Raw genomic sequence first — 19,386 nt, 5'->3', positions numbered from 1 at the left:
GTCTGAGTTTAGACCAACTATCCTGTTGTAGTTATCCAAAGGGGCTGAGGGAATACTGCTGCCATCCTGCCAACCTTGCCAACCATGAGGCCGAGGGAAACTTGTTTAGAAGCCCAGACTTAGCTGTACAGAAATCAGAGTCAATATTGCTCCTACAACTGCAGCAATATTGGCTCCTCATCCAGACTGACCGGAGAAAGCCGGGTGGCACAGGGAGGTCGCTGGTTCCCTCGGCACATTTACACACCATCCGCAGCTGCAGCGGCCGTAAGCAGCAGCCTCTGCTCTGAGGAGCTCAGCAAAGGTGATGTGAGTGGCAAGCACTGTGCAGAGGGCGGGCATGGGTACTCAGGGGCCCACAGCAGGAGCACTTCACCCTCTTGGGGGCTCAGGGACCTACAGACAGGAAGCAGGGCTCAAGGATGGAGAAAGCAACCAGGCCAAGGGAAAAGCGTATGCAAAGGCTCAGGACAAGAGAAGGGACGCATGGAATCGTGGGAGGCAACCAGTTCTGTCACAAAGGGGCTGGAGAGAGAGATGAGGAGAGAATTTGCTAGGGCAGGTCTGGGTGCTCACACGCCAGTCAGCATACTAGTCTTGGCTTCCCCACAAGTGATCTGATGTTCAGGAAGCCTGTGTTGTCCTGGAGCCCGAGGACGGCGACCTCTTCCTACCTACACCTGGGCTGGCTCAGACAAAACTACAGCGGTGAGCGAAGCGAGTGGTAGAGAGCCCGAGCTAAGGGTTCTGCTGTGGGGCGGGAGCACGTGCTGAGGACCCAGACAGAAATGATTTCAAATTGATCTGCAGAGCACTGGCCTCCTGCTCCATCCACACTGCCCTGCGGGGTGAGACACACCCCGTGTGCATCCTACAGCCGAGGACTAGGACAGAATCCCCCATATTCTGGCTAAAAATACAAGATGACATGCTGGTTCTGTTGTTTTTAATTAAGGAAATCAAGTTGAACATACAAGCCTGTAAACACTGAAATACAGAAACATGTAAGCTGCTGCACAGAATTCTTACTTTAAAACAACACAATCTGCATGAGGTCCCTCCCACTACGGGGCGGTGTGGGAGAGAGATTTCTGTAACCGGCTGACAGTGGAGTGAAAGGAAAGGTGGAAGTGTCCCGCATAACCAGAGAGCACGGACCATGTGTGGTCACAGCAGGCTGCCTCAGGGCAGTTAATTTGCACTTGTACTTGGCTGGGGCTCCTGCTGCTGCTGCTCTTTTGTTTTGGGCTTTGGCTTCCTCTTCTTCTGTTTGGAGAGGCAGCTCAAAGCGGACTCACCGATCCTCGGAGCAGGCCTGAGCACGGGCGGCTGGCCAGACTGAGTGGGATACTTGGTTTTCAGGTCATCTTTAAACAGCGGCTGCGAGAGTAAATGGCGCAGCTCCTTCTTCAGGATCTTCATCTGCTTCTGTCTCCGACGCTCTTCTTGCTGGTCAGCTTTTCCTCCTTGAAACACAGTACGAAAAAGATCATATTTACCTGAAGAATTTCCCCTGATGGGGATGTTGTGAGGAGAAATGTTTTCTGGAGAGGCAGGCTCAGAAGTTCTCTGCAGAGGCTGGTGTTGTCTGACTTCTAACAGTTTAGGTGGGCCAGTCAGGGCCACTCTGTTCTTTCCCTGTCACAAAAACCCTCTAAGACAGGAATTATCTTAATTTTACAGTCCAGGAAATTCAGAGGTCACTTGCTGAAAGTCACAGAGCTACCTGTCAAACAGATTAGAACCCAAACCTCCAGACGTGTTATCAGTTTTCTTTCTACACCCCCCACCCACTTGCAGCCTGGGGTTTGACAACTCAAAGCTACAAACCCCTCAGGAGACAGGACAGTCTCTGCAGCCCAGCTCCCCTGCGTCTCCCCCGCAGCACTGTGACTACCCTGCAGGGGCGGGCACAGCCCAAGGGCTCACACCGGCCTGTCCTCGGGAAGGGAAGCAGAACCTCATGTATCTACAGCCCAGGCCCCAAGCCCGAGCTACCAGGAGGACTAGCTCACTGTCATCAAGCCCAGTGGTTTGGTTCCTGCTTCTATGCTGAGCACACAGTAGTATGTCTGCCTCTGACTCTTGGTTTTGGCACTGAGATGCCAACACCCCAGCTGAGCTACTCACTTGTGGGCTAGAAAGAGCAATGGGCCTAACTCGGTGCTGTCGGTTCCAGATGTGGTTCTGCCACTCCTGAGACTCGGAAACTTTCTAGAGCAGGGACCACACAGACACATCTCTGAATCCTAAGCCTCGGGCCCAGGTTCAGAGTTAGGGGCTCAGGAAACAACTGGTGGTGGGGCTGTTTTCCTGGACAATGACTTCTCTTCTGTGAGCCTAGTTCCCTATTTACAGGATAACTATCCTGTGGTTTATGTCAGGAGACCATGGAGATCAGGTGAGCTGATGACCAAGTGCTTTGTTAGCTTGGAAGACAGGCAGAGTAGTAATGACAATAACTCGAAACGTATCAAATACTTTCTACTTGCCAGTCACTGTTGAAAGCACTCTAAATCCATAAGTCAAGCCATCTTCCCAACAACCCCATGAGGTAGGTACTTTATAACCCGGATTTTATAAATGAGGACACCCAGGCACAAGGAGATTAAGAAACCTGACCTGGTAACATCCATTTAAGGGAATGGGGCAGCCCTCAAACATGGGGAGTCTGGCCACATGTGGGTGGTAATGGAAGGCCCCAGACAAAGAAGACAGAGGGAAGCAAGGCCGAGGGCCTTAGGCTCATCGGGACAAGAGCCTGTCACAAAGAAGGAAAAGGCATCTTGCTGACAGTGACAGGACCCGTGGTAGTGGGGAGGTTCCAACAAAGCAAAGTTGAAGGGAAAACAAGCTGAACTCGCCCTTGCTCAAGGTCCGTCCAGCCCACTTACCCTTGTACATTTCCTCGTCCAGCTCAATCTCAAGGGCAGCAGCTGCCTGCTCAATCCAGGAGTTGTGCAGACAAGCCTGGAAGTTCCGATACTCGGCTTTCTCAACCTGCCGAGCTAACTGGACTCGCTCCTGGGGGAAAGGAACAAAAAGTGCTCATCTGACAAAGGGTTCAGGCCTCTGGGAAGCAAAGTCTGTTTAAGTTTGTTTAAAAATGCTCTTGAGCCCGGCTGGCATGGCTCAGTGGTTGAGTATCGACCTATGAACCAGGCGGTCACGTTCAATTCCCAGTCAGGGCACATGCCCGGGATGCGGACTCGATCCCCAGTGTGGGATGTGCAGGGGTAGCTGATCAATGATTCTCTCTCATCATTGATGTTTCTAGCTCTCTTTCCCTCTCCCTTCCTCTCTGAAATCAATAAAAATATATATTTTTTAAAAATGCTCTTGCAATCAGTGGTTCCTGATGAAAAGGCAGAGGGCATGTGTGACACGTGGCACACACAGGAAATCACAAGGGCCGGCATCCGAACAACCTGAACTGCCCCCCTTGGAGCCTCCTCAGGCGGACTGCCAGCTACACGTGTCCAAAGGACACCCTTCCCCGGGCACCACAGCTGCTTCCACGGCTGAGCTGAGACCCTGAAACACCCCAACAGCCCGGATTTAGGGCCCAGCTCTCAACCACAGCGAAACTAACTCACAGACTGCCTTCCCTCTCTTTCAAGCTGTCCTTCGAGAAAAGCATTTCAAGTCTCCCTTCCCTCTCATGGGCGTTGTGGTCAGACTGCAGTGAGAGCGGAAGACGGAGAGATCTTGTGTGTGACAGAAAGGAGCCATGAAAAGTCAGGGTGGCTCAGTCCCCCTTACTCAAGGTTATCCTCTGCGCCTCCACCTTTCCCTCTACATCTCCACCTTTCCACCTGCGCCTCCATCGTTCCATCTGCGTCTCCACCTTCAACCTGCGTGTCCATCGTTCCATCTGCGTCTCCCATCAGACTTCCCCACATGGCTAACATGCCGTTTGGGCCAAAGGAGCCAACTGCTCTGCTCCCTCAGTTCCTGGAATTTCATCTCTTCAAGTCTCTATCTTTAGGAGGCTTGGAGAAAACCTCATCTCCTACCAATTCGACCACATGCCCACTGATACCACAGTGCTCCATTTGTCCTGAATTTTAGCACTTGGTCGGCCTCACAAGCCAGAGAACCTCCACAGAGAATGCACCCGCTTTGCTATTTGATGCACTCTGGCCCATAGTAAGCAGTACCCACTCAGGGAATGCCTGCTAAGTTAAAATAAAAGCCCAAAGGTGGGAATTACTGGCATCTGCTTCAGGACTGTGACGAAGCCCGAGTGTCTGCCTCAGCAAGCCACGCTGACCTCCCTTCCCTGCAGCCACCCCGGGATGTCCAGGCAGCAGGGCTCACTGCATCCAGAGGAGGTAGTGGAGGCTTCAGAGACAGACAGTGAAGGTTCATTTGTGGCCGCTCGGTCTTTCGCCCTTATGCCAGGCATAGTGCCTCATTCCTTTTTTTTTTTTTTTAAAGAGAGAGGCAAAGACAGAAACATCAATGTGAGAGGAACACATCAATTGGTTGCCTCCTGCAAGAGCCCTGACTAGGGTCAGGGCCGGGGAGGAGCCTGCAACCGAGGTACATGCCACTGACCAGGGTCAAACCCGGGACCCTTCAGTCCGCAGCTCTATCCACTGAGCCAAACTGGCTAGAGCCTCGTTCCATTTTTTTAATGAATCCCCTTGTTTAGCTCTTGAAAGAAGCATTACTGTTTCCAAGGGTTATACTTCCAAGGTGAGGGAGCATGACCCTCCCCCCTCCCTAGCGCTGGCTCTTCACTTTTTACCTTGACTGCGTCCATGTACTTTGTCTCCACAGGGAACAATGGGATGTCCTCATCTTTCTTGAGGGTTTTGTAAATCTTCTTAAAATTGATCACATCCTCAGGCCCAATCAGCATCAGGCTGAGGCCTTCGTTGGTGGCACGAGCAGTTCGACCACTTCGGTGGACATAAATTTCCGAGGTGCGAGGGACCTGCCAAGGGAGGAACTGGGAGGTCACCATGTGACCAGCACCAAGCACTGCTCCTCCCCTCAGGACCAGCAGCCCAATGCTGGAGCCTCCTCCCTCTCAGCCAGGCAGCTAGACACCTCTCCAGCACCGTGGACTGATCCAGCCCTTCCCAGCCCCACATTCAAACTGTCCCCAGGTTTACTCCCCGTTCCCTGTGCGGGCTCTGCCCTCCCACGCCCCTGCCCTGGTTCAGGCCGTCAGACTATCAAGTGGGAAATGGCAGTCACTCTTCACTTTCCTTTCCCAGCATTCCCGCCTCTTCTCACTCAGCTAACTGCCCACTTCCCTGTGTTCTTTCCTCCTTCCTTTCCTACCTCTACATGTTCACATCCTTTCTACCTTTACATGCCAAGCATCTTTTAGAAAGCACTTTCCAACCTCCCAAACTAGAAGCTACCTCTCCCTCCCATTATATATCTATATATACATACATACATACATATGTGTATGTGTATATATATGTAAAACGGCATAACGGGACAACGCTCTAACCAACTGGGCCGCCCAGCCAGGGCTCTCTCCCATTATATTTTGAAACTTTCTAATATCTTCTGCCTTAAATTATGGCTGCAGTCACTTCATCTCTAGTGGATCTGCTACGTCTTAGGGGCTAAAACTGTATAATGTTCACCGGATACCTTTTACAAAGACCGACCCAGCCTCTTCCCCAAAAAGAAGATTTGCTGAATTGAACTGGCTCCCTAAATTTTTTTTTTAAAGCATGAAGGACTAAAAAGGAGCAATGATGCCAGAATAGCTATCTTTTATTTGAGCGCTTTCCCTGTGCTGGGTGCTTCATCAGCATTAGCTCATTTAATTTTAGTAATAACTCTATGGGGTAAGTAGCATTTAGTCCCAGTTTATAAACAATGACATTGAAACCAGAGATGCTAAGTAACATGCCCAAAAGTAACCAACTATGAGGCAGCCAACACACATCAAACCGTGATATTCACTAGGGGTATACACAATATTAACATCAGTATCAAGAGCTGCTAAAATTTAAGTGCTTATGCTGTGCTACATGGTTTTCTAAGCTCTTCACATGTAATAACTTATTTTACCTTAAGAACTTAAGAATTAGATACTATAATAACTGCCACTTAACAAATGCAAAAACTGCATACAAAGAGACTAAACAGCTTGCTCAAGCTGGGATTTAAGCTCAAGCAGGTCTTAACTTTCACACCTTTCTACTTCCCTACACCAGCGGTTCTCAACCTGTGGGTCACGACCCCTTTGGGGGTTGAACGATCCTTTCACAGGGGTCGCCTAAGACCATTGGAAAACACATATGTATAATTGCATATTGTTTTTGTGACTAATCACTATGCTTTAATTATGTTCAATCTGTAACAATGAAAATACATTGTGCATATCAGATATTTACATTACAATTCATAACAGTAGCAACATTACAGTTATGAAGTAGCAACGAAAATAATTTTATGGTTGGAGGTCACCACAGCTCGAGGAACTGTATTATAGGGTCGCGGCATTAGGAAGGTTGAGAACCACTGCTCTACACCAAAGTAACCACTCTATATGCTAAACTGATTATCCCCACCTCGTGGAAGAAGCTAAGACTTTAACTCGGCAATCTCATGTAGCTTGCCCACGTAAGAGAGGGGCTCTTTGTATCAGACAAAGCCAAGAGGTTTGAGAATAAAGCTCACCACAGTGTTCCCACAGTGGCAACAGCTGGTTGTTCCCTAGGTGCCAGTGGTATTCTCTGTGGCATGAGGCCTTGGGACCAACAATTCCTCCTCCCTCTCCTTCTCTCCCAACCTCTGCTTTAAAAATTCCCCATCTGCTCCTGGGAACTACAAGTTCCCTGATGCCCCTACCTGGTAATGGATGACATGCTGGACTTGAGGAATATCCAGGCCCCGAGCTGCTACATCTGTTGCCAGGAGAACACAACTGTGGTAGAAAAAGGAAGCTCATTAATGATACCTAATAGCTACCACTAATCAAATTCTTACCACCTGCTGAGTACTCCAAATACTATATAAACCCTTACAAACACCCTACGAGATGTTATGTACGTATCTCCTTTTCACAGATTCAGAAACTTAGGCTCAGAGAGATTAACTTCCCGAGGTACGTACATGGCCGTAATCAACAAGCCACACTCTGCAATACTGAAGACCACCTCAAGTGACTTCCGTGCAGCCACACATATTCCAGGTCGGTGACCTCATCCCCTATCACCCTCCCACTTACCTCCCTCCAGTCACACTGATGTCCTTACTCTTCCTCAAACATGCCAAGCATGCGCTTACTGTCAAGCCTTTGCACTAGCTATAACTAGGTCCTAAAAGGTCTTCCTCAGATACTCACATTTCCTTACTTCTGCTCTGCTCAAACCTCACCTTATCAGAGAAGCCTCCCTGGCCACACACTCACACAATGTGGACAACTCCCCGCACAACTTGACTGTTTAGCACTTAGTACCACCTGACAAACCATATACTTACTTTTCTTCTTTTATTTATATACTTACTTTTCAACTTATTATTTCCTTCCACTGTAATGTAAACTCCAGGAGACTGCATTGTTCACTGTGCTATTACCAGCCCCTAGAACAGCACCTGGTTCATAGTAAGCACTTGATAATATGTGTGGAGTGATGTTTCTTAATATCTGCACAGTTCGAGGAAAGTCGAAAATACTTGAGGTCTTAAAAACAAGATTCTGGGCCCTTCAGGGTCCAAACTCCCTGTATCTCTGAGGTAGGGATGAGGAATATGATGCAAATTAAAGGCTGTCAAACATTAAACCATTGTTCTAAGTCAGTGATGGCGAACCTTTTGAGCTTGGTGTGTCAGCATTTTGAAAAACCCAAACTTAACTCTGGTGCCGTGTCACATATAGAAATTTTTTGATATTTGCAACCATAGTAAAACAAAGACTTATATTTTTTGGTATTTATTTTATATATTTAAATGCCATTTAACAAAGAAAAATCAACCAAAAAAATGAGTTCGCATGTCACCTCTGACACGCGTTAATAGGTTCGCCATCACTGCTCTAAGTCAAGATCAACAAACTTTTTCTATAAAAGGCCAGGCAGTAAATTATTTTTGGTTTTGTGGGTGATAGTCTCTGTTGAAACTACTCAACTCTGCTATTATGGTGCAAAAGCAGGCACAGAGAAACATGAATAAGCCTTGCTGTGTTCCAATAAAAAGCTACTACTAAAAACAGGCAGCCCTGGCCAGTGTGGCTCAGTGGTTGAGTAATGACCTATGAACCAGGAGGTCACCAGTTCAATTCCTGGTCAGGGCACATGCCTGGGTTGTGGGCTTGATCCCCAGTAGGGGGCGTGTAGGAGGCAGCCAATCAATGATTCTGTCTCATCAATGTTTCTATCTCTCTGAAATCAATAAAAAATATATATATTTTTAAAAAGCAATGAAAACATATTTTAAAAAGTTAAAATAAAAACTGGCAGTGAGCCCTGACTGGATAGCTCAGTTGGTTAGAGCACTGTCCCCATATGCCAAGGTTGTGAGTTCAATACCCGGTCAGGTCACATAAAAGAATCAAGCAATGAATACATAAATGAATGCATAAAAACGTGAAACAACAAATTGATATTTCTCTCTAAGAAAATCAATTAAAAAAACAAAACAAAAAAGCAGGCAGTGAGTCAGATTTGGCCTGTGGGCCAGTTTGCCAACTCCTGATCCAGTAAAGCAGTAACTCTACCTACCAACATTCAAAGGGAGTTAAACCAGACACTTGTTCTAGAAACTAATCACCCTGTAACTTGACAAAAAACACTGTGGGCAAATGCCAATTCAGAGTCAGCCTCAACCAGCCCAGGCCCTCAGCTTGATATCTCACCCTGCTGCCTGAGCATCCGTCTGGCCCTGAAGCAGATGGTCAATGACAACATAACACGTAAGGCACGGCATGAGCTCTGAGGGCTGACAGGCTGGTCGGAGGCCCAGCTCTGTCGGGGGAGAAACCTCAGGCAAGCTAACTAGCTTTTCTAGCCCTTACTGTTTCTCACCTATAAAACGAGAGTAATGATAACAAATGATAGTAAAGCTAACGTTTAGCAAGTATATACTACATGCCAGGCATTGTTCTGAACACTTTATATGCACAAATCCACTTAATCTTAACAGCCCTCTGAGGTGGCTTCTATTATTACACTAATTATGAGAAAACTGAAACAGAATTTGACCAGCTAGAAGGGTACAGCCAGGATTTGATCTCAGGCCATCTGTTCCAATCTGTTCTCTTACCATCAGTCTATTCTGCTTCTTCTCAAGAATGTTAGAAGTGAATGAATGTAGTAATGTATCTAAAATGCATCATAGTACTTACTCTATTCTTATGGTAGGTACTACTGTCACCACTGTTCATTATTAAGGAAGTTTCTGTTGGGCATTACCAGCAACCAAATGTACTAGACAGGGTAAGCCTGCCTCATACTGTTCAAAACAAGAGCACTTTATACTGATAAGGCCCCATAACAGAAGGTAGCTTCCCACCATCTCCCCACCATCCTGCAACCGTGACCCAGTGGCTAGAGGCCGGACTCTGGGGACAGGCCTGACTTACTCTTGCAGGCGAGCAAACTGCTCCAGGTTCCTGAGCCTCTGCTTCTGGTGCATGCAGGCGTGGAGGGTCAGCGGCATGATGTCTAAGACTTTGAGGAGCCCAGAGAGGCGTTTGATGCAGGAGATACTGTTGGCAAATACTAAGGTGCGGCCTGGATACTGCATCAGGAAGTAGTACAGATATAAGTCTTTCTCATCATTCTCACAATGGATCTTGGTCTCGGTCAGTGTCTCCACTGTGGCCTCATTTCTAGTGAGGTCGATGACCTTGGGCTTGCCCCTCATGCCAATCTTCTGCACGAGGATGTCAAGTTTGGCAGTTTTGTCAATTTTCTTGGTATGTTTCTTGTGAAGGACTCGAGCAGGAGCTTGATGTACCAGGGTCAGTGTGGCAGAAAAAACAAGTGTCTGTCTCTTTGGGTTGTATTGGGAGTCATTGAGCATCTCCAGCAGCTGTGAGAGCTCAGCAAAGTGGCCTTTCTCAACCATCCGGTCAGCCTCATCGATCACCAGGCACCTGCAGATCCAGACAGCCCCACATTCGCTGGTTAATAGTGGGTAAGAGGAATCATCTAGAACATCCTACCACCACCCCAACCTCAAAACACACACACACACACACACCCCGTGAGGGCCTCAACTAATCTCCCTCATGCATGTTTGGTTTTCTGAAGGCCAAGGTTTAGCTGGTACCACATCAGGACACTTTGTGACAGAGAGAAGGCACTGCACACACTACCAGGTCACCTCAGGCCCACTTCAGAACAGGGGGTGAGGGAGCTCCTGTCTCTCACCTGAGCTGCCGAAGGTTGCTCAAATGAGGGTGCTTTTCTTTAACGAGCTCCCACAGTCGGCCCGGAGTGGCGATCACAATCTCAGGCTGGCGGTTCAGCATTCTCTGCTGTTTCTGCGTGGACATCCCACCAACCAAAATAGCCGTTTTAATTCCTATGGTACAAAACATAAGGGACACCGTTATTCAGTCTAGTTGCTTTTCTTCCACAGCTGACACAGGCACCCAGATTAGCAGAGGCAGTTACCAGCACAGCTCCTCTCTGCAGGGGGTGCTGAAAGAGCTGGCAGGGCCTAACTGCTGGTGCCACTCCTAGAGGACTTTCCAAGTCTGGGATCTGGGCCTTGCCTACTTCCCCAACCTCCTTCCTTTCTACTCCCTTCTCTCCAACCACAACAGCTCCAGAAAAACTGAGCAATGCTGCACTACAACTGGGAATAATGTTACCTGTGGCTGTCACACACCTCCCCTGGGAAGCCTGCCCATTCCCCTCAATTAGAATTCATCCGAATCTCCTCCAGTGCCTGGTATTCTCTCCTCCCTCGTGGAGGACTTCTCAAGGTATCCAGTGTGAAAGAAACACACAGAAGCATGCAGTCAAAGCGCTTAGCAAAGTACCTCACATGCAGTGAGAGTTGGTAAGTAACTGTTGCTTTTACTATAAAATACACACTCCCACTGTGCAGTTCTCCCCAAAAGGAATTCCATGAGAGAATTAAGTTCCAATGCCATAAGGCAGAGGTCGGCAAAGTTTTCCCTAAAGAGGCAATCATAAACATTTTTGGCTTCATGGGCTAAATGATCTGGCACAACTACTGCCCAGCCAGTATGGCTCAGAGATTGAGCACTGACCCATGAACCAAGAGGTCATGGGTTCGATTTCCAGTCAGGGCATATGCCCAGGTTGTGGGCTCAATCCCCAGTAGGGGGCATGCAGGAGGCAGGTGATCTATGTTTCTCTCTCATGAATGTTTCTATCCCTCTCCCTTCTCTCTCTATAAAAATCAATAAAAACGTTTTTAAAATAAAAACTACTAACTCTACTTCACTCTGCCTTGGTGGGCTGAACTTTATTTACAAAATCAGGTAGTTTGTCAAATCCTGCCCTAAGTATCCACTATATCCAACAAATTAATTTCCTGTGCATCCAGAATGGCATTAGCTATGTGTCTTTCTTAGGACAACTGAGAAAGTGGCACTCAATTTTCTGTAGAGCATAATTCTCTGGCAGATGAGAAGTTTCCCTGGAGGGCAATAGCCACAGCTCGCTCACCTCTGCCATGCCAGCACCTAGGACCCTCTCAGGAAACACTTACTACATGGAACTAAACCTCACCTGTGAACTTGGCCACAGCATCGATGTGCTGTTTGACCTGGACAGCTAGCTCTCGGGTGGGAGTCAGAACCAGCCCAAGTAGAGGACGCTTTGGATGTGATTTACAGGTGACGGATTTGACATCGAACTCCTGTTGTAGCGTTCCAGTCTGTTCATCAAGCTTTTCCTCTTTGTCCTCATCCTGTTTGGGGATGGACTTCTCCCTGATTAGGGAAGAAGGTCCTTCGCCAGCATCATCATCCCAGAAGGGCAGCACCTGGTCTGAGATGGCAGCTCCAGTCTCACTGGGCAGTGCTTCACCCTCTATCCCCATCTCAACACACATGGATCCAGACTCAGTTCCAGCCTTACTTGGTGACCCAGCCTCAGCTCCAGTCTCACCGGGTGGCGCTGCTGTGTTACTCAGAGCTGGGGTAGGCTTCTTCACCTGCCACTGCAGCACTGAATGAATCATTGGAATGGCAAAGGCCAGCGTTTTCCCACTGCCTTAGAAGTAAAACAAGCAAACAAAACAAGCAAAAACAGTGTAAATCAACAGATGCACATATTTTTGTCTGAGGTTCTTTCTTTACACAGAATAAGGAACCCTTGAAATAGCAAAGTACCAGCCAGACCAAGCCAAACCCCCCGCCCCGCCCCGCCCCCTGCCCCACATAGGCTCCCCTACAGCACTGCACCTATAATTAGGAGCCTGAGGAAAATCTGGCAAACTGACATTGAAATACGTCACCAATGATGAACTAAGGACAAATGTCCAAGCAATGAAACCCTAAAGAGATGGGCAAGTTGTATGTGTGTGTTTTGTTGTTGTTGTTGCTAAGGAACACATGGGGGGGGAGGGGGGGAGAAATGGACATCTGTAATAGTTCTTTCCCAAAACCTTTCTTTGGTGAGGAAGGAGGAAGTAAGAAAAATCTTCGTTTTTGAGAAAATTTTAAATTGGCATACTTTGGTCTATGCTTAGACAAGAATGAATGGCCTCTGAATGTATATGGAGTTGCAATTCCTATCATGTGGGTGGTCAAAACACCTGGAGTTGAGAACTTAAAGTAGTTCCAAAGTCATAAAGCCCAAGCAGAAACAAGTACATGAGCTCTGGACGAAGAAACCTTTATCACAGCCTCAAGAACACCCCCAAATAATTTTCAGAGGAAAACAAACAGCTCTCAGTATTAAAAATGCACAAAGAGCCGAAACCGGTTTGGCTCAGTGGATGGAGCGTCGGCCTGCGGACTGAGGGGTCCCGGGTTCGATTCCGGTCAGGGGCATGTACCTGGGTTGCGGGCACATCCCCAGTAGGAGATGTGCAGGAGGCAGCTGATCGATGTTTCTGACTCTCTATCTCTCTCCCTTCCTCTCTGTAAAAAAATCAATAAAATATATTAAAAAAAAATGCACAAAGAACAAGGTGCTATAGCAGAAACAAGAAGAATAAAAGAGCAAAAAACAGACCCACAAAACTTCAGAGAAGAAAAACAGCACTTTCCAGCAGAACCAATGAAAGCTAGAAGACAGTGTAACAATATTTGTATTTGAAGATCTGAAAAAATAACTGAGAATCTAGAACTCTACACTCAGCAAAAATTTCTTTCAAAGCAAATACAAGATAAAGACTTCAGGCATACAGAAGTTGAAACAATTTATCATCAATAGAGCTGAACTAAAAAAAAATATTAAAAGAAGTCTTTCATGCAGAAGAAAATCTGGATCAACAAAAGGAATGATGAGCACCAGAAATGGTAACATGAATCAATATAAAAGATGCCTTTTTTCTTATTTAAACTTCTCTTAAAAATAACTGACCATCTAAAGCAGCCGTGGGCAAACTAAGGCCCGTTTGAAATGAATAAAACTAAAAAAAAAAAAGACCGTACCCTTTTATGTAATGATGTTTACTTTGAATTTATATTAGTTCACACAAACACTCTCCATCCATGCTTTTGTTCCGGCCCTCCGGTCCAGTTTAAGAACCCATTGTGGCCCTCGAGTCAAAAAGTTTGCCCACCTCTGATCTAAAGCAAAAACAACATAAATGTATTTGGGGATTCCTAACGCATTGTAAAGTATAAGATGAAAAGCACAAAGAGGAGGAAAAATGGAAATATAAGAGGCTGCCTGGGGATGAAAAGGAGGGAGGCCAGGGAAGGAGGGATCACAAAGGGGTCCAAAGTATCTTGTGGGGTGGTGGGTATATTCATTATCTACATGGGCAACAGTTGTCCACTGCCCCAAGCTTTTTGAATCTTGGACCTGCAGATTCACAACATTCCATGCGATGGCCTGATAGGAGCTGAGGTATAACTCCCAATGTCAGGCTTTAGCCACAGTGGCTCACAGAACCTTGCCTACCTGCCTTCCAGAAACCCATTTCCACGCCTCTGCACATACCAAAGCAGTGTTGCCAAATGCGTAATAGCACAAAGATCCAGCCTAGAAATCAGGCACCACAGATTTCAGCTGTGCAGGTTTAGGGACTCTGTCTATCCTCTGTGGTGCCAACTTTCCACATCAGTAAGGTGGGAACAATGGAACTTACCTCAGGGTGGTTGTGAGAGCTTAACACAGGGCAAGACACATTTTAAATGCTAAGTAAATGTTCTAACTCATTATTACCTTCATTCCCCTTTCTTGAGGTCTCCTCGCTCTTCCATCTACTACTGTTCTACAGGAACTCATCTCAAGTTTCCTGACCACTTTCAGAAGGCACTAAGTGTCTACATGGTCTAGTCCTATCCATACCATAGAGTACTCACTAAGGCTACTGAGTACTTAAAATGTGGTTACTCTAAATTGAGATGTGCTGCAAGTGCAAAATACACACAGATTTTTAAAAGTTAGTATAAAAAGGAATGCAAAGTAGCTCATTAACAATTCTACATATATTACATACTGAAATGTTTTTTTATAAAATTGGTTAAATATATTAAAATTAATTTCACCTCTTCTTTTTTACATTTTTAACATGGCTCCTTGGAAACTTGAAATTATATATGTGGCTCACATTTTATTTACGTGTGTGTGTAATAAAAAATGGGTGATATGCTAATTAGACCGGATGTCCTTCCGGACAACCTTCGGGACAAAGCCGGGGCTTCGGGTCCAAGGCAAGCCACCACAGTGGCGAGGGCTGAACCCCTTGCACGAATTTCGTTCTCGGGCCTAGAGGCAATTGAGAAGCATGGATTCTGAGGCAACAAATATTTGCTAAGCAGCCTATAGAATACTAGGCCCAGCAAAGAAGTGAGGACACAAAGGTGTCTCTAACACTGATGCTCCCAGCTAGAGAACACCAAGGAAGTAAAGAAATACACCCACAAAGCAGGCAGTCTGGCTGCAACAGAGGGGACACAGAAGATGGAGCCAAGTATCCCAGATCCAATACTTACTGCTCGTGAGCCCTTGGAAAGAAAGCCCTACTTCATCCTCTCTGAACCTGTGTTCTCATATATACTAGAGGCCCGATGCACGAAATTTGTGCAAGGGGCATATATACAGGAGGCCCAATGCACGAATTTTGTGCAAGGGGCTTGGCCCCCGCCACCACGGCTTTCTCTGGAAGGTCTTCCAGAAGGACGTCCGGTCTAATTAGCATATTATGCTTTTATTATTATAGATTGTGTGTGTGTGTGTGTGTGTGTGTGTGTGTGTGTGTGTAGAGGGTGTCCCCAAAAGAATATATTCACACTTTAATAGCTGATAGTTCAATTTTGAAACACACACACACACACACACACACACACACACACACACACAACCAATGGTCTAGCTGGACTAACAGTTCCAGGCAGTATAAGCTCCTCCCCGCACTCAGTTTAGTCCACCCAGGAAAAGTCAACCTGTCATTGCTTCACAAAGTCATAGGTGACTTGGGGAATGAGGGAACTTTAAACAATGCCTAGTCCCAACAGGCAGCTCATGCCAAATCTGCCTACAAAATCCACCTAATAAACATCCACCACACTCAGCTCCTCCCAGCGACAATAAACCACCAACTCCCAAAGCAGCACTTTTTATCTTTGGACAATTGAGAACCGGACACTTCTTCCTTACAGGGATGAAGATCCACCTCTCCAGAGAGCTGATCCTAGCCCTGCTCTACTCCTCTGAGCCACTTAGAAAAGGCTCAAGAACAGGAAAAAACTACCACTTGCACATCACTTACAATGACTTCAATTTTACTTTACTGTGGCATTTACATTTCACCCACACACAAAAGAAATAGGCTGCTGTTGTCATTTTATAATGGGCATATACTGCTCAGGAGATCAGGCGACTTGCCGAGGGTACTGATCAGGAACAGGCAGAGTACGACTCCGAGCTGGCGGACTTCTAAACACCTTCACTAACAGTGCTTTCATGGTTCTGTTCCCAACACCCCCTCCCTCCGGGTCACCCAGCCTTGGCAGCCAACGGCTCCGTCCAGATGAGATGCCCTACCTGTCTCAGCTGCCCCGAGGATGTCCAGTTTGTCGCGGATGGCAGGAGCCAAGGTCAGAGCTTGGATTGGCGTGGGCGCAGAGAAGCCGAGAGCGCTGAGTGCGCGGAGAACTGGCCTGGGTACAAACAGATCCTTCCAAGCGGACACATCTGCCTTCTGGTCACGCACTTCAGGCAGCCATGTCTTGGATTTTTTGGGCACTTGTGGAGTAGCTCCCTGGGAAGGCTCCGATTTTCTTTTCTCTTTCTTTTTCTTCTTTTTTGGAACAGTCAGGGCCAGGCCTCCTGGTGCCATCTCCCCTCCCTCTGGCTCAGGACGGACTGCCCCATCTCCCTGGGGCTCTGGCTCGGCCTCTTTGACCTCACACTCTGTCTGGGCACTGGTTCCTTCAGTCTCCACATCTTTGCTCTTCTTCAACTTCATCTTCTTCTTTGCAGAGCTACACTCTCCTTCCTCCTCGCCTTCTGGGACAGCGTGGGCCTTTCTCTTCTTGGGCTCCGCCTTTGAGAAGAGACTGGAGGGATTCTTGGCAGGGGAGACCAGCCGGTAATCCGTCAGTTCCTCAAAGCATACCAGGTCATCCATCTGTCCACTTGCAAACATGTTGGGGTCAATCTTCACCTGCTTCCATTTTCCCACAACCTTGATTCCCTTCCTCTGAAACTTGCCATAGCTTGGTGACTTTGGCCTTGATTTTGTGTCCTTCAACTTCATGGTGGCTGAAAGGGAGAGAGAAACGTTCCATTACGTTGGCAGCTGAGAAGTGTATGGCAGTAGAAAATTACCAGCCCTGCACGGGGAAGGGCAGAACTCGAAGCAGCACCAGGGATTTATAGCCCCGGACGCTGAGAACCGGCTGAGGGAGTTAGGCTCTGATTAATTGTTAGGATAAGCTGGATGTGAGAGTACCAGGCAGGAGTGATAAACTCCCATGCCGTTAGGGCACAGCACAGACCCCTTTGGAATTTCCTTGTTCCCCCTTTTACTCCCTCCTGAGTGAGAAAATTTATAGTCTGGCCGATGCGTGAACCCTCTTTGTCCTCGTTACCCCCACCCCTATTTTGAGTTGTGTATAAAAAGCTGTAACTGTAACCGCTCGCTGCTGCTCCCTGCGCGCGTCCTGCCGCGGCGGCAGCCCGGATTCGAATCTGTTAATAAAGAAACTCCCTCCCCAGATTGGCAAGGGAGAGGATCTGTTTCACCAAATTCTTGGTTTGCCATGGTTTCCTGTCTTGCGGGTACTTTCTCCTTATAACAAGAAGCATGGCTTCTGAGGCAACAAACATTTTCTAAGCAGCCGACAGAATGCCAGGCCCTGCAAAGAAGTGAGGACGCAGAGGTGTCTCCAACACGGACGCTCCCAGCCAGAGAACCCCACGGAAGGAAGGAAATGCACCCCCGACGGAGGCAGCCTGGCTGCCACCGAGGGGGAGCCAAGTACTCCAGACCCAGTACTTACTGCTCGTGAGCCCTGGAAAGAAAGCCCTGCTCAATCCTCTCCCAACCTGTGCTCTCACCTTTTTACAAGGAAGAAGGGCCTAATCATGTTCAAGTCACAAAACGGAGGACGAAGCCAGCCACACCCAAGCCATTTTGAAGGCAGAATAAAATGGTGGGTTTTTTTAGGGGGGGATGGAGGGGGAGACAGCTCAAGGGGCCGGCTTCAATAAAAATGCACAGCTTTGCCCTGCTCAGTGGATAGCGCATTGGCTGCGGACTGAAGGGTCCCGGATTCGATTCCGGTCGGGGGCACGTGCCCAGGTTGCGGGCTGGATCCCCAGTAGGGGGCGTGCAGGAGGCAGCCGATCAATGATTCTCTCTCATCACTGATGCTTCTCTCTTTCCCTCTCCCTTCCTCTCTGAAATCAATAAAGATACATTTTTTAAAAAGTGCACAGCTTTCTTCCTTTTCAAGTCTTGCCCCAGAGGGCAAATAAATGCCCGTTCCCCGTGCTAGCCTTGGCCCAATGCCCCAAAGCATCCAGGCTTTCCCTGCCTGTGAGGTGGTTTAAGAACCAATAAACACTTATCGTCTGAGCGGAACTCGCTCCACGCTTTCCCTTTCCAGAAAGGCTGAGAAAAACACCCTGTCAGAAAGACAAACGCGAACCCCGGTGCCAAGCCGGACCACCACCCGCAGCTGGGTCCGGGCTGGACGTACGGGTGGCCTTTGGGGGCCTCCGTTTCCTCTCAGGAAAACAGGGGTGCTGTGGCTATTCGTTCTACTGGGTCCTCAGACCCCCAACACAAAACGGTGACGCACGTCAAAAGCCGCCCGGCATGGCGCCTCCGAGGGGCGCGCACCTGCCGCAGGACGGCCCGCCCGCCCACCGACGCTGCCCTACGGGCCCACAAACACGGAGCCCCAGGACCCCCAGGCGCGGGCGACGCTCACGCACACACACGGGCGCGCAGACCGCGGCCGGCAGAGCAGACGGGGCCCCTCCTCGCGGCGCCGGCCCCCTCACCCGCGCTCGCGCCTCGTCTCACGCACGAACCGAGGCACGAAGCGGAGACGCCGAGGCCGCCGGGCCCTGACGCCCACAGAGGGGCACCCACGAGACCCGCAGCTGCTTGGCGGGGCCGGCGGCCGCCCTCTCTGCACCCAAGAATCGCGGGGCGCCCGGGAGCGCACCCCCAGCTCCTCTCCCGCCCGCACGCACCGTGTGGACACGCCGCGCGGCTCCCTCAGACGCCACCGGCCCTCCGCCTCAGAAGACGCCGCGGGAAGCTGTGGCGCCGTCCGCAGTTCCGGGGCGGAGCTTACACTCACGCACTTGGGGCCTCTGCGGCAGGAAGTCCCGCCCCCATGGAGGACGCCGCCGTTTGATTCGCTACCGCACGTGCAGTGTGAGCGTGGAGAGCGGGGATTAATGCAGCAGCTGCATGTCCTGTGTATTCTACAACTACCAAGGATCGGGGGCCACCACCACCATTCCCAACCAGTGAAAGATTAGCAAATTGATTATATCGGCTCCCTCCCTTCCAGGGAGGGTTCCAGATATGCTTTGGTTTATGTGGACATTGCTTCAGTGAAAGATTAGCAAATTGATTATATTGCCTCCCTCCCTCCCAGGGAGGGTTCCAGATATGCTTTGGTGTATGTGGACATTGCTTCAGTGAAAGATTAGCAAATTGATTATATTGCCTCCCTCCCTCCCAGGAAGGGTTCCAGATTTGCTTTGGTTTATATGGACATTGCTTCTGATTTAAGACAAACTTTCCCCTGTTGCCCTGCAAACCAGGCAGCCACCACCAGGT

General features: G+C 48.5%; 1 protein-coding gene across 2 annotated transcripts; it reads right to left on the bottom strand.

The window, feature by feature from the left end:
• Positions 1 to 929: 929 nt before the first annotated feature.
• On the bottom strand, positions 930 to 18,881 carry DDX24 (DEAD-box helicase 24). 2 transcript variants are annotated; one of them, XM_036315877.1, is made up of 9 exons: positions 18,789 to 18,881; positions 16,125 to 16,844; positions 11,688 to 12,173; positions 10,353 to 10,506; positions 9,560 to 10,075; positions 6,829 to 6,904; positions 4,754 to 4,942; positions 2,895 to 3,024; positions 930 to 1,466 (listed from the first exon to the last, which is right to left on the bottom strand). In XM_036315877.1, the coding sequence occupies exons 2-9, from the start codon at positions 16,837 to 16,839 to the stop codon at positions 1,192 to 1,194; spliced, it is 2,541 nt and encodes an 846-aa protein (XP_036171770.1). In that variant the 5' UTR covers positions 16,840 to 16,844; positions 18,789 to 18,881; the 3' UTR covers positions 930 to 1,191. The 2 variants fall into 2 exon arrangements, with proteins under 2 accessions (XP_036171770.1, XP_036171776.1); XM_036315883.1 differs by lacking the exons at positions 930 to 1,466; positions 2,895 to 3,024 and adding an exon at positions 3,271 to 4,420.
• Positions 18,882 to 19,386: the final 505 nt, after the last annotated feature.

The sequence above is a fragment of the Myotis myotis genome, unplaced genomic scaffold (genome assembly GCF_014108235.1).
Source record: "Myotis myotis isolate mMyoMyo1 unplaced genomic scaffold, mMyoMyo1.p scaffold_m19_p_1, whole genome shotgun sequence".
NCBI classification, from domain to species: domain Eukaryota; kingdom Metazoa; phylum Chordata; class Mammalia; order Chiroptera; family Vespertilionidae; genus Myotis; species Myotis myotis.
Note: the sequence above shows the minus strand (reverse complement) of the source record. Positions and strands in the feature narration are given on the sequence as shown.